Source organism: Hemiscyllium ocellatum, chromosome 34, assembly GCF_020745735.1.
Source record: "Hemiscyllium ocellatum isolate sHemOce1 chromosome 34, sHemOce1.pat.X.cur, whole genome shotgun sequence".
In the NCBI taxonomy this organism is placed as follows: Eukaryota; Metazoa; Chordata; class Chondrichthyes; order Orectolobiformes; family Hemiscylliidae; genus Hemiscyllium; species Hemiscyllium ocellatum.
Window position 1 is genome coordinate 21,262,825 of NC_083434.1, and position 14,660 is coordinate 21,277,484.

Sequence of the window (14,660 nt, forward strand, 5' to 3'; positions counted from 1 at the left end):
ACACTTTAGCAGATCATTGATCCAGGAGGAAGTTAATACTGTCTAGTTAAAAACAGCTGAGAGCTGTGGTTTGCTAATTAGTTGTTCTCAGAATTAATTTGGCCAAAGGGTTTTTTAAATTCAAGTTATCAGAAACGTTTTGTTCTCCGTAATTGACTTGTATAAAGGAAGACCTCTTTTAACTATTTAAATGACCCACAAGTCATTTGCATTATTTAAATATGCCCTGTGATTTTTTTCATGAGTCAAAAGTGTATCAAGAAATTTGCTAAATGTGCTTTGTGTAATTAGCATTATTTAAAATGCTGTATTATGCATGTATTATTTAAATGTGTCACAAGTCAATTGCACTCTCTAAATGTACCACATGTCATTTGCACTATTTAAATATACAATGTGCTTAGAACAATGCTACACAAATGTGCATCATAGGCAGACAAATCTATCATTCAGTAAGCAGAGACTGATGCCTGTTAGACAACATAGTTCACAAAACTGCATTCAGTTACCAATCATGAATGCTCCTTCTTGCCACCAACTATTTTGTCAAAGTGCTTGCATGTAAATTTATAGAGGCACCTGATTTTGTTTTCTGCCCCTTGTGTTTATCTCTTGCAAGGGCACTATTTCAGAGTCACTTGTCTTTTCTTATACAAAGAAATGGGCAATATTAATTTGCAAGCCTTTCCAGCACTTGTCCAATAAACTTCTTATTGTTTTCAAATCCCTTTGTGATCTTAGTTCTCCTATGACTGTGATATCTTTCATCCTTACAACGTTCCTGTGTTCCTCAATTCATGCCTCTAGTCCACTCTGTTCATTTATCACTTCCCTGTTTCCTTTGCCCCACCGATAGTGACTGTTTCTTCAGCTACCTGAGATCCTGAACTTCAGAATTGTTTTCCTGTTCCTCTTTGCCTTTCCCTCCCTTTTAAACTGGTCTGTAAAACATAAACCAAGACAGAAATTGCTGGAAAGACTCAGCAGGTCTGGCAGCATCCGTGGAGAGAAAGCAGAGTTAACATTTCAGTTCCTGTGACCTTTCTTTCAAATATTAATCTTTAGTCTGATGACACTTCTGTGCTGTGAAATGCTTTACCACTTTAAAGACTGTACAATAATACAAGTTACTCTTGATATTTTGACAGTGGGAGCATGAAAATATTCGTGCTGCTTCTCGCACAGCCTTCACTCAGTGTCCATATTCTTTAGCAGGAGTCAACAGCAGCCACTGTGAACTGGAACCTTTGACAGTTTTTTTCCCCCTTATGCAGATTGAGGACAGTTATGGATTCCTAACTGTAATGAGATCAGCTAATTCATCGCAGATTAGCACATGCATTTTTAAGAGCTGCTTTCAAGAGCGCTAAACACGATACTGTGCAGCCAGAAAGCTCTTAATAATGATTTACTTCTCTCCTTCTGTTGGCTATGATAGCAGGAATGCCAGCTGCTGGGGCATGTGAATGCTGGTTGTGTATTACACCATGGGGAGCAACATCTCAACCAAACCTCTTATCTTACTCTCAGAGTGTCAGTATTTTGGGTTCTCTGCCTATCCACAGTTGCTCAGCAAAAGTGCTGTTTCGAGCTGAGTGGAATGAAACATGGCATCATGTTTAGGGTCATTAATTCCTTTTCATGGAAGATGAGCTAGCTTTTTAAAAATGTTTTGTGGTTATCCTTTTTCTGGCAACTGGATCTAAGTGGACAGGATCTGAACTCATGTCCTTTGGGGACCCCTGCAATAGCCAGCATAGTCCCACACTCTGTTAAAGATATCCTGAGCTACTATTTAAATGCACTTCCAACAAACTTCATTGGAGAGTGATCAAATGTGAGAAGCTGGAGCAGTGTTGTCCTTCCTATTGCATTTCCTCTTCTTCATCCGTGATTTTAGCACTGCCAGGTATACGGGTCCTACTATCCAACCAAAGACCATTGTGATATTCCAATCTCTTCAGGCTTCCTTCAGTTGATCAAAATATTCTGCAAACAACTATATAATACACATGATGTTTATAGCATCAATTTTTAACCCAAACCTTAGAAAGCAAAGCTGATCAACGAAGAATATTTGAAGCTTTGGGGTTACAACATGTTATCACCCTCACTAAATTTTCAGACCCACCCTGGCAATTTCACCTTTCATAGTAGCTGCTTGAAAATGTTTACTTATTTAGTGTACACTTTGCCGTTTTAAAATCATTTTTAAATATCCTGATTTGCAGCTGTTCTTAATGTCAAGTGTAAAGACACAGCCTTTAGAGGGCAGACAATATTGAAATAGGAAGGGTCACTTCACCGAAAACGTGGCCCAAGGAGTGGCAGATGGAATTTAATTTAGATAAATGTGAGGTGCTGTATTTTGGAAAGGCAAATCAGGGCAGGACTTATACACTTAATGGTAAGGTCCTGCGGAGTGTTGCTGAACAAAGAGACCTGAGAGTGCATGTTCATAGCTTCTTATAGCTGGAGTTGTAGGAAGACAGGATAGTGAAGAAGGTGTTTGGTATGCTTGCCTTTATTGGTCAGTGCATTGAGTATGGGAGTTGGGAGGTCATGTTGCAACACTACAAGACATTTGTCAGGCCACTTTTGGAATATTGCACGCAATCCCGGTCTCCCTGCCATAGGAAGGTTGCTGTGAAACTAGAAAGGGTTCAGAAAAGATTTATAAGGATGTCATCAGGCTTGGAGGGTTTGAGTTAGAGGAAGAGGTTGAAAAGACTGGGCTATTTTCCCTAGGGTGACCTAATCAAAGTTTATAAAATCATGAGGGTCATGGATTGGGTGAATAGTCCCCAAATAGTTTTCCCCCAGGGTAGTGGAGTCCAGAACTGGAAAGCATGGTTTTAATGTGAGAGGGGTGAGATTCAAAAGGGACCTAAGGAGCAACCTTTTCTTACGGAGAATGGTGCATGCAAGGAATGAACTGCCAGAGGAAGTGGTGGAGGCTGGTATAATTACAACATTTAAAAGGCGTCTGGATGGATATATGAACAGGAAGGGTTTAAAGGGATATGGGCCAAATGTTAGCAAATGGGACTAGATTTATTTAGGATATCTGGTCAGCATGGGCGAGTTGGACTGAAGGGTCTATTTCCATGCTGTATAGCTCTATGACTCAAAGTCCAATATGACTTCGTCAGAGCGGGGTTTGGAAAGTGGTGGACAACATTGTCTACAGCATAAAAGCTACCATTTTCCACTTCTTTTCAGCTCTAAAGAACAGTCATATCAGACTTGAAACATTAACTCTATCTCTCTCTCCACAGATGCTGCCTGACCTACTGAATTTTTCCAGTACGTTTCTGTCTTGAATTCAGACTGCCAGCAGCCATAGCATTTTCGTCTTATCTGTGTAAATAAAGATGAACTGAGTAAAAACAAAGCAATGAGAAATAAGATACAGTCACTGCATTGTGTTAGGTTAAGAGGCAGAAATATCAAAATAGAAGACAAAGTTAACCATCTAAAGTTATTGAACTCAGGGTTGAGCCATGACGGCTGTAAAATGCTGAATGGAAATATGAGATCCCCTTCCTCTAGCTTGTGTTGGACTTCACCAGATGGTAATGTTAGTATGAGAGTAGAATGGTGTCAGAGTCATTCTTGTGGATTGAGTGAACTGCGATATGGAAATAGGAAGGGTCTGCAAAATGGTCACCCAGTCTGTATTCAGTCTCTTCAGTGTCGAGGAGACCAATTTTAAGCAGCAATGCAATAGACAATAGATTGAAAGAAGGACATGGCAATCACTGTTTCACCTGGAAGATGTGTTTGGGGCCTCGGACAGTGAGGAGAGAGAAAGCAAAGGGAAAATTATTGTGCCATTTGTGATTGTGGAGGAAGGTGTGAAGACGTTGAGGGTGTGGAATGTATTGAGGTGTTGGGATGATAGAGGAATGGACCAGATGTCATGGAGGGGACAGTCCCGAGGGAATGATAATGGGGACATGGGAGAGTCAGATATGTTTAGTGTGTGACATCATGCTGTGGCAGTGGAAATGGTGGAGGATAATCCTTTGAATTTAGAAGCTGGTAAGGTGGGAAATGAGGATGAAGGCTATCCTTTCAGCATCCAAGGAGGGAGGGGAAGGCACACTGGGGGAAATGGATCAGATACAGTTGAGGGCCCTGTCAACCACAGTTTGGGGTGACTTCTCCATTGAGGTAAAAGAAAGACATGTCAAAGGCACCATTGTGGAACATTAAGATCATAACTTGATCATTTGATATTAGACATTAATGAGTGTTTTAACATGACCAGGACCAGGGGAAATTCCTCGTTTCAAATTTGTATCTTGTGATACATTATGTTTATCTAAGAGTATTTATTTTATTATCACATCCAAAAGCCACATCTCTTGACAGTGCTGCATTCCATCAGTACTGCACTGGAGTTTCAGGCTAGATTTTGCAAGTAGACCTCTGACAGAGGATTGGAACCAAGAACTTTCTGTTTCACACATGAGAGCTTTCAGCTCAACCCGTGCTGACACTGAAGCTGGTTTCAAAGCTTTTGGGATGTCACGGCTGATCTGTGCCCAATTTGATTTGCTCATTTTTGATCCCTATCCCTTAATTCCCCACCTCATAATAAATTCAAAGAATTGTCAGGGAGTCAAGTCCCTAAAGTTAAAGACAATTAAACGAGAAGACAGTCCTCCCAGGATTTTCTGTAGCTGTGATGTGTGTTTTGCTTTGTTTCATTTTCTGACTGTGAAATATTTAAACAGGATTCTGACGTTAATTTTGTGTCCCCCCTTACACCCACCCTGTACATATATGTGGTGTTCCTTTTGCCTAGACCTGGTGAACCATTTTTGTGAGCAGGTCCTCAGTTTCTTGCTTTGTCCCTACTTTCCCACTGTAGCCCCGCCCTCCCCCGCTGTTGACTCCGTATCCTTGCAGCGCACGGGCAGCCAGAACACCGCGACCTACCAGAGACCCAGCTACGCCACTGGCCCAGCAGCCAATTACGGAGATCCCTACCGGACACTGCAATACTGTCCTTCAGTGGAATCACCATACAGCAAGTCTGGACCAGCCATCCCGCCTGAAGGTACTTTGGCAAGGTCACCTTCCATCGACAGCATTCAGAAAGACCCCAGGTGAGTGGCAGCTTCTTTAAAGTTGTTTTAATTCCCAGCAGAATGCTATTAAGAAAATCAACTTTGGCATTACAGAGAAAGGTTAACCATTTGCTCCTTCCACCATTAGTGTACCGTGGCCGAGGTGCACTTACAAGTGGCACTGGAGCTATTGACTAAGGCTCCTTCAACATCAACTTACAAACCTACAACCTTTACCACCCAGAAAAATAAGGACAGCGCCAAATCCAAGTTACTCTCCAAGTCACACAACATCTTGAATTTGAAATAGATTCCTTCCTTGTCACTATATTCAAATCCAGGACGCCACCTCCCACAACAGCACTGTGGATGTCCCTATATCACATAGGCTGCAACAGTTCAAGAATGCAGCTCACCAACTTCTTGTGAGTAATAGAACTAGGAGCAGGAGAAGGCAATTCAGCCCCTTGAGCCACTTCTCTTTGGCTGATCTTCTCTCGACCTCGACTCCACCTTCCTGCCTGGTCACCATAACCCTTCAACTGCAGATGGGCAATAAATGACAGTGATGCTTAAATTCTGTTAAAAAGTACAAATATACATTTATGGCTTTCCTTCCCTCACCAGTTTTAAAATTTTTAAAAAGTCTTTTTCACATATCTTGGAACCTCATCATTCTTATAATAGCTTTTTTATAACAGCCATTCTTCAGCATGCTACTGGGAGGTGCATGTGTGCAGTACAGGTATTTTTTTTTCAATCTTTGTTCCCTCCAAAGGAGGTTTACAGATTTGTCTCCTTCTTGAAACCCAAATACAATGACTCCCAGCTCGAGGAGCACCTCAGACACTATTTTGCTTCATCCTGTTCTGATTGGTGCACTGTCCCCCTTGGACTGCATAGTCCAAGATGATGTAGAGAATGACCAATTACAGGACCATCTTCAAAGCCATTTGATTATTAAGTGACAAGCAATGTTTGTCGCTAAATTGACAACGAGCTTTCTGGTTTTGCCACATTCTCCATTGCCAGATTGCATATTAGTAATTCCATGTGCAAGAGAGCTGCTACAATTTTTTTCAATGCATAACCTTATTTCAAACATGGATGTCCTACTGTGATACTGCTACTGAGTCATCTCTGAAGCAGTTCCTTTCTTTTTAAAAAGAAAATTAATCTTTCTCTGTCTTTGCTTTCCAAAACTGGCAAGTACTGAAACTGTTTGGTTTCTGATCTGAGTTCAAGAGTTATCAGTGAATGTCTATTTATTGAGAAACATTAAGTGTGTAATTTAAATTGTACTAATAATATACTGATACCTTTGGAGCTTCCACATAAAGGGCAAAGCTTCCATGTCAAAATATTTTTCTTGTCTCTTAGTTTTGGCTCAGAACTCAGTGCTGTCACTTTCCGTCAAGACAAAAGCCTATGAAAAGGCATTGAAAGAGATGTGCATAGACTACATATTTGCATGATGTTCAGGGAAGTTCTGAACTGTTGTACAATGCCTGTTAAGTTTCTGTCTCCATGCACACAATGTTCTCCTTGGGTTTTGTTCAAGTTGCTTATTACTTTCAAAGGGACAAACATTATTGCAGCGACATATTGTCTGGATTCATCAACTAGAACCACTTTGGTTTCAGGTTGGTTCACTGACATTTATTATGATAAATAATTGAATATATTCAATTCCTCTTGTGTGTTTAACAATGGAGGAGAGGAGGCATGGTTTGAGGGAGGTGGGAAGGTGTCAAATTATAAAATATTGCAGGGTAGGTAGGTAATTGCAGCTTTAGTTTTAACTAGGATTTGTATTTGCCATGTTTGGTGAATGCTTTACAATAAAAAGTCTTTTGATTGTTAACAGGACATATACCAACATAGTTCACTTTGCTTTGTAGTCGAGATAAATTCCTCTTTTTATGAGGATGATTTTATTTTCAATAGAGGGTACTAGTCACATCAGTTTTGAAGTTTTTTAAAAAATCTTTTGCTGTTCTCCGTGCAATGCAGGAGTTCAAAGCTATCAGGGAGAAAAATCAACTGAAAACATTAATATGTTGTGAAATACTGGATCCTTTTGTATCTGTTTGACTACAATACTTGAATATGTTGAAGGCTTCCAAAAAGATCCCTCTAGCTCTCTAGTGGTATTCCATAACATTTCTTGACTGCACGAGCCCTCCCTGTCTTTTGCTTTCCTATCTGCGATTTGTTTTTAATCCTTAAACCTCCTGTGAAAAATTAGAATTTTCCTTTAATTTGATATTAAAATTCAGCAGATCTTCCCTCAGCGTTGGTGAAGTTTCAGATAAGGGAGTGTGTGGCTGTTGAGCAGTCATTTTTAATGATGCAATTTCAAATCCTTGGGAGCTGACTGTGTCACATTGTGGTGAGCACAATAGGTGCAGCCCTTTCTAAGGTTGCCAACTCTCCAGGATTGTCCTGGAGTCTTCAAGAATTATTTATTAATCTCCTGGATATTTCTGCAAACCCAGAAGGAAAACCATTGTTACAGTAAAAAGAAAACAGTACTTTTTTAAAATTCTTATTGAACATATTTCCTTATTATTTATAACCATATTCAAGCTTGTTAAAAAGACTACTTGAATGGGTGGAGTGGTTGATGGCTAAAGGTCATGTAACAAAGCTTCTACAAATGCATCCAATCATAGTTGGCAAGCCCAAGTTCTGCTTTTATTTATCCTTCCACGGGAACTGGCTGTTGCTGACAAGGCTGTCATTTATTTCCTCTATCTAATTTCCTAACTGTTGAGGAACCATTTTAATCGCTGCAGGATGCTATTAGATGGGGAGTTTCAGTGTTTTGACCCAGTCATAATGAAAAATCAGTGACCGATTTCCAAGTACTGTAATGGCTTATGACTTGGAGAGGAGCTTGCAGGCAATGGTGTCTCATCTATCTGTTGCTCTTGTTCTTCTAGGTGGTGATGAACATAAGTTTAGAAAGTGCTGTTGAAGCAACCTTATTTTATTGCTGGAGTGCATCTTGCAGACGTTGCACACTGCTGCCACTCTAAGCCTATGATGGAGGGAGTAAATGCTTAAGGCAGTGGATGATGTGCCAATCAAGCTGCTTACTTTGTCCTGCAACACTAGGTTCTCGTCCAATAGGTTTATTTGGGAGCACCAGCTTTCTGAGCGCTGCTTCTTCATTAGGTGGTTGTCACCTGATGAAGGAACAACGCTCCGAAAGCTAGTGCTTCCAAATAAACCTGTTGGACTATAACCTGGTGTTGTGTGATTTTTAACTTTTGTATACCCCAGTCCAACACCGGCTCCTCCACACCACACTTTTGTCCTGGATGACGCTGAATGTTTTTTGTGGTTCGATGCTGCACTCATGAAATAATTGCACAGAGGTTGGTATCCCATCACCAAGTCTCTTTTTATTTCTGTCTGCACAATATATGGGCTCTGACCATGCAGCTCAAAGCCAGTTCTGAGACTGAGGAGACCTTCTGAATCTCCTGTTAATATCTGTCAGCCACGGCTCCTTGAGCAGTGAATGTTGTCTGCATGGATTTTATTCAGGCTTTTGACAAGGTCCCTCATGGCAGGCTCATCCAGAAGATTAAGATGCACAGTGACTTGGCTGCTTGACTTGAGAATTGGCTGAGCCATCGAACGCAGAGGGTAATGGTGGAAGGGTGGTTTTCCGGCTAGAGGTCCATACTCCACAAGGATCAGTGTTGGGAGCTCTGCTTTTGTGATATATATATAAATGACTTGGATGAAAATGTAGATGGGTGGGTTAGTAAGTTTGCGGATGATACTATGATCAATGGAGTTGTGGATAGTGTAGAAGATTGTCAAAGAATACAGTATTATATAGATCAGTGGTAGATATGGTGGAGAAAGAGCAGATGGAGTTTAATCTGGGTAAGTTTGAGGTGCTGCACTTTAGGAGATCAAATTTTAAGGAAAAATATACAGTTAAGGACAAGACCCCGAACAGCAATGATGAACCGAGGGATTTGGGGTTTAAGTCCATAGCTCTCTGAAAGTGGCCACACAAGTAGATATGGTGGTAAAGAAGCATACAGCATGCTTCCCTTTATTGCTCAGGGAACTGAGTACAAGAGTCAGGATGTCACGTTGCAGCTCTGTAAGACTTTGGTTCGGCCACACTTAAGAGTATTGCATTCACTTCTGGTCACCACATTACAGGCAGGATGTGGAGGCTTTGGAGAGAGTTTAGAGAGGTTTACCACGATGCTGCCTGGATTGGAGGGTATGAGCTATAAGGAGAGGTTAGAAAAACTCAGGTTGTCTTTTCTGGAGCGGCGGAGGCTGAGGGGAGACTTGATAGAAGACTATAAAACAATGAGATACATAGATACTGTTGACAGTCAGAATCCTTTTCTCAGAGTTGCATTGTCTAATACTAATGCGCATGCATTTAAGATGAGAGGGGAAAAGTTCAAAGAAGCTGTGAGGAGCAAGTTTTTTACACTGAGATTGGTAGGAATCTGGCATGTGCTGCCAGGGGTTGTGGTGGAGGCAGATATGTTAGGGCCATTTAAGGGATTTTTAGATAAGCATGTGAATATGCAAGGAATGGACCAAGGGCAGACAGAATAGATTAGTTTAATTTGGGTCATGTATGGCATAACACCGTGAACCAAAGGGCCATTTCCTGTGCTGTACTGTTCCATGTTCAATTTGTTGGATTAGAATCCTGAAACTCCTTACTTCATAGTTTCGGCTCATTACGTCCTGAATGTAATAGCATCTACTGTCATTACAGTAGCAGGTCTTTACACATGACCGTTGGGTTTTCAGTGTAAATGGACAGTGTAAATTTCACCTGAATTCTCATATAATCATACACATCCGCTCCCAACTCATTTATTTTCCACCAACATATTCTTCAAATTCTTGTAAATAATGCATTTCTTATTTGTAAGCTGCCTCTTGTCACAATTTGTCCCTTCACTTTTCTGCCAGCATTTGTTGTAAGTCCTGTGTCATGACAACCATTCAGTTTTAGTATGTAATTTGCTAGATGTAGTTGATGTGACTCTGGAATACATTTCCTAAACATTTCTGCTACTTTTTCACGATTGATTAATTATGGGCTGCAGTCTGCTTAATATACGAATGTACTAATAGATTAGATGAAAGCAACGTGCTGAATTCCTCATTTGTTTGCCTCCTTTCTAAAATTTCACTGATATAGAAGAAAGAGTTGCACTTATGTAGTGCATTTTATGACCTTGAATGTCTGAAAGTGGGTTTTAGCCAATGGATTACATTGCAGTTCCTTGCTGTTGTACAACACAAACTGCCAATGTGTTCACAGTAAGGTGACTCAGATAGCAGTGGTCACACAAATTGCTGAGGGATAAATATGTTCCAGGATTCCCTTGTTTTTCTTTTAAGTATCCATGGACTTTTTTTTTTAATTTTTGAGAGAGACAATAGTTTCTTTCTTTTAATGTCTTGTCCAAAAGGCAGTACCTCTGATAGTGCAGCTCTTCTTACGTGCTATATAGCAGCCTAGATTGTGTGTCCAAAATGCCAGAGTAGGCCTTGAACCCATTGATTTCTGCTATAGAGATAAATATGCAATAGCTCCCACAATGAAACAGATGAATCACATTCACCGACAGAGTGCATTACAAGGTGAAAGTCTGTGACCATCCTGAATCTGATGCTTTGATGTGATTGTTCCATGCTTCAAGCATTTGAGAAAGATACATTTCCCACATTCATGAAAACATACACTTGTTATGTACGAGGTACTGCATCAAGTTATCTATGAATATTAGAACACATAGTTAATACCAAGCAGAATTCTGCTTGGGAAATACTAAACGAGGCTGATGGGTTTTATAACTTATCAACTGACACACTGTGACACTAAGACAAGTACAGATAGTAACTGGAGTATTAAATGATGATCTTTCAACAGTTTAATGGGGCCCATCTGTTCGGACACCCTGCATTAACTGGACAGTTCCATTATAGCTAACAGTTAATTAGATTTTAGTGATTTGACTGACTGGATAGTACAATATTTAATCTATTTTTCTGGTTAGGGATAATAACATTAAAGTTATTGGATTTTTCCTTTCTATCCTTTAATTAAGCACTTTAATTTAACAAGCTGGTTGGTGTTTCTGTTGAACAGCTATATTCTAATCTTTATCTTGAATTCTTTATTTTGTTAAAGAATATATTGATCTTTTCTGCAGACACCCCTCTAAATTTTGGTAGTTTCTGTTATTTGGCAAAGCAATTTATAGAAAAAGATTAAGCCCAAGACTAAAACAGGACAAAAAAAAGAATAAAATGCACATATTAAACACCTTTCAAAATCTCTGAATTTTCCAAAGCACTTGAAAGACAAATAAATGCTTTTAAAGTGTAATCGCTGTTTAATATAGAACACCAATAGTCAGTTTACACACACAACAACATGATGGTGATGAAATAATCAACTTTTGTTTTGGAGATGTTGGTTGAGGGATAAATATTGATAAATATTTATTGAGGGATAAATCCTACACAATGAAGATTAGAAAAAATATTGCAGAATAGAATGAAGATGATGAAGCACAAGCAACAGACACAGCTGCTCCACTGGCATGTAAACTACTACCAGAAATTAGTGCTCTTTTTCCTCATGACATTACTATTCAATTCATGAGGCTAACTAGAAGTATTTACTTGAGCCCTCTACACAGTCATTATTTCTTCTCTGCCAGCCCTGGCACACTTTCCACTACAATCCATTAACATCAACTTGTAATTCTACAGCACCTTTAGCAATAGTATAACAGTGCTTCACAAAATCTAGGCAATAAACAGTTGGCCAAAGAGATAGGTTTAAAGAAGCATCTTTAGGAAGGGAGGGATTTGGAAAAGTGATTCAAGTTGAGGATTGTGTAGAGAACTAATGAGATCAACATGTTCATGCTGCGGGGAAGATGTGTAAAATTGGTGAAAACAGAGAATTGAGGTGAATTATTTCATACAAAAGGCAAAAAACAAGAGGAATAAGTTAGTCGGGAGACCATTGAAGGGAATAGTATAGAGGTATTCAAGAGGGATGACTGGATGTATTTTTGGGATGGAGAGAATGGTTATGGCAAGAATATTAGATCATAGCTTTAAAATAATTCTTGAAATTATGAGGTGTCAAAACCTGCTTCTTGAGAAATTCCTCTCCTATGCATGCGTTCATGTTAATTCCCACTCACTTACCACCAAATAGGGATTGTCAACCAACTATTACCTTGATTTCCTAATTTATGTAAGAGTAATTTATTAGTTAATGCAGTGTTCTGAGGAAAGCTCTGGGAGAAGAGTATAGAACCACTGTTAAAATGTGTGTAGCTAATAAATATTAGTCATCATGCGACCATTTCATTTCAGGTCAATTGTTCAGTCACATTGCAGCTGCTCTTTCAGCCATTCTGGCTCGACTGCTCCATTCTCCTGCTGCTTCCCTGCTGCGAGGTCATTCAGTCAGTGAAGTGACCTGGTGAAATTGGAAGCTGTGCAAGAAATCGTTTGGCAGGATTATATGTCACAGTACTCTTTTGCCTTACCTGTTGTGATTTGGTACTGTTCCGTTGCTAATCCAGATTGCATTCCAGTTCAGTAAAATTATTGAATCAAGTTCCATCAGTTCTGTCCTGAATTTGATGTCATTGTTAAATTTCTAGTGCCATATTTTTACATTTCTTGGCATAGTACTCCAGTTAGCTTATGGTAGCTTCCTATTCATCTAATGTTTTCTCTCACTAGGTACTGAAGTAAAAAGGATTTTATATCATCTTTCTTTGTTAACTAGTGAAGCTGTCTTCAGGCAAACACTATTTTGGAGTTTTTTTAGGCTTAAACATCTGATGACACTAATTACTGAGAAAGTAATTAACACAAAACAGAAAAAGGGTCAACAGAAGCTTACTGCTGGCACAGTTGGAGATGTTGAACCAGTGCTGGAATTATCAACTGAGATAAATGTTTAAAATGACAAAAATCTACATAGGATTTACAACATGGAAGTAAACTATTTAACCCAGATGGCCCCTGCAGTATTCTTCAAATGAGCAATCTTTGACCTTTTCCTTTACTGATTTTACTTTACCAAATCTTAATTGATGACAGTCTCTGCTTCAGTCATTAACTTCTGTCATGCATGCTTTAGTCTCATAACACTCACACAAACTTTCCCTGTCCACTGTCCTAAATCTATATTTCTTAGAGAAAAAAAGACTTGCATTTGTATAGACCTTTTTTTGTGACCTCACAGCATCCCTAGGCATTTTACAACCATTGAATTACTTTTGAAATCTAACCAATGTTGTAATGTAGGCAATGTAGGAAATAGCTTGTGCACAGCAACAGAAATTCATTTCCCTTTGGCCTCAAACATAGGCTGTTCCCATAGACTTGATGTTGTATATCCATGGGCCACATGAGAATCTGCACCTCAGTCACTCCAAGTCAATTGTAGTTCCAGTGATGGACGGAACCAAAGCTGGCTGCATTACTGGTTGACCACAGTAATATGGTCAAGAGGCAGCAAATTCATCTTTAAAGAGTTAAACTTTTAAATATTTGTTCTAAAATCCATAAAATTCTTATAATGCCTAAGGCCAGAATCATTTGCACCTTGCTTCTATTCCTCTGTGTTATGCACAGTCAAATTAAATTACACAGACTTGCACAGTCCTCAATACAAAAACAAGTCATCAGGCTGAAATGGTCAATGCTGTTTATGCTCCGCATAAGCTACATCCTACCCTTCTTCATCCAACCCTCTCAGCGTAGCCTTCAATTTGTTTTTCCTTCAAACTCTTATCTAGGTTCCACCTAATGTATACGTGCTATTTCTTTTCAATTGGTCCTTCTCACAGTGAGTTCTGCATTCTCACTACTCTATACATAAGGAAAATTTCTCCTGAAATCCCTTTTGGATTTGATAGTGACTACCATATATTTATGGCCCTAATTCTAGCCAGCGTTGATAAGTGGAGGCACCTTCTCAATGTCTACTGTATACATGTTGAGGTAGAAGAATCAATGTAGTTTAAAATAAATAATTACATTAGATTAGTTAATGAAGCATCATTCAACATGTCTCTTAAATATTTCAGTTGTATTTTGCTAATTGAATATAGAAATCGTAATTCCCTGGATGTAGGAGTCACTGGCAAGGTCATCATTTATGTCCATCTCTAGCTACTGTTCAGAAAATGTTGTGGGCCACTTTCTTGAATCTTTAATATGGTTTGATAGAGCCAAATTCCCTCCCAGACAGTTAAAACTCAACCATGTTGGTTTGTGACTGAGGCATGTTTAGACCCACCTGGGTGAGGAGCACATACTTTCTTCCCTAATGGACGCGAGCGTTTTCTTAACACTAACTTTCAACGTGCCCTTAGATGCTAGGGGAGGGTTGAGAAGGAGCCTGATATATCTTCTTCCATAGTGTCTGCTGACCCTCCTTTGATACCACATCAGATTAACCAACAAAAATGACATTATCACAGAGGTTGTTGAATTTTAATAACTCTTAAAGCTATAAAATTTGACCTTCATCAC

General features: G+C 39.4%; 1 protein-coding gene across 4 annotated transcripts in view; it reads left to right on the top strand.

Moving 5' to 3' along the window:
• Window positions 1-14,660, top strand: part of LOC132832251 (catenin delta-2-like) — a 488,139-nt gene that overhangs the window by 194,707 nt on the left and 278,772 nt on the right. For all 4 annotated transcript variants that reach the window (XM_060850083.1, XM_060850087.1, XM_060850084.1 and 1 more), the window contains one exon: window positions 4,880-5,117. In XM_060850083.1, coding sequence (XP_060706066.1) covers window positions 4,880-5,117 — 238 coding nt within the window. The remainder of the gene's footprint in view (window positions 1-4,879; window positions 5,118-14,660) is intronic.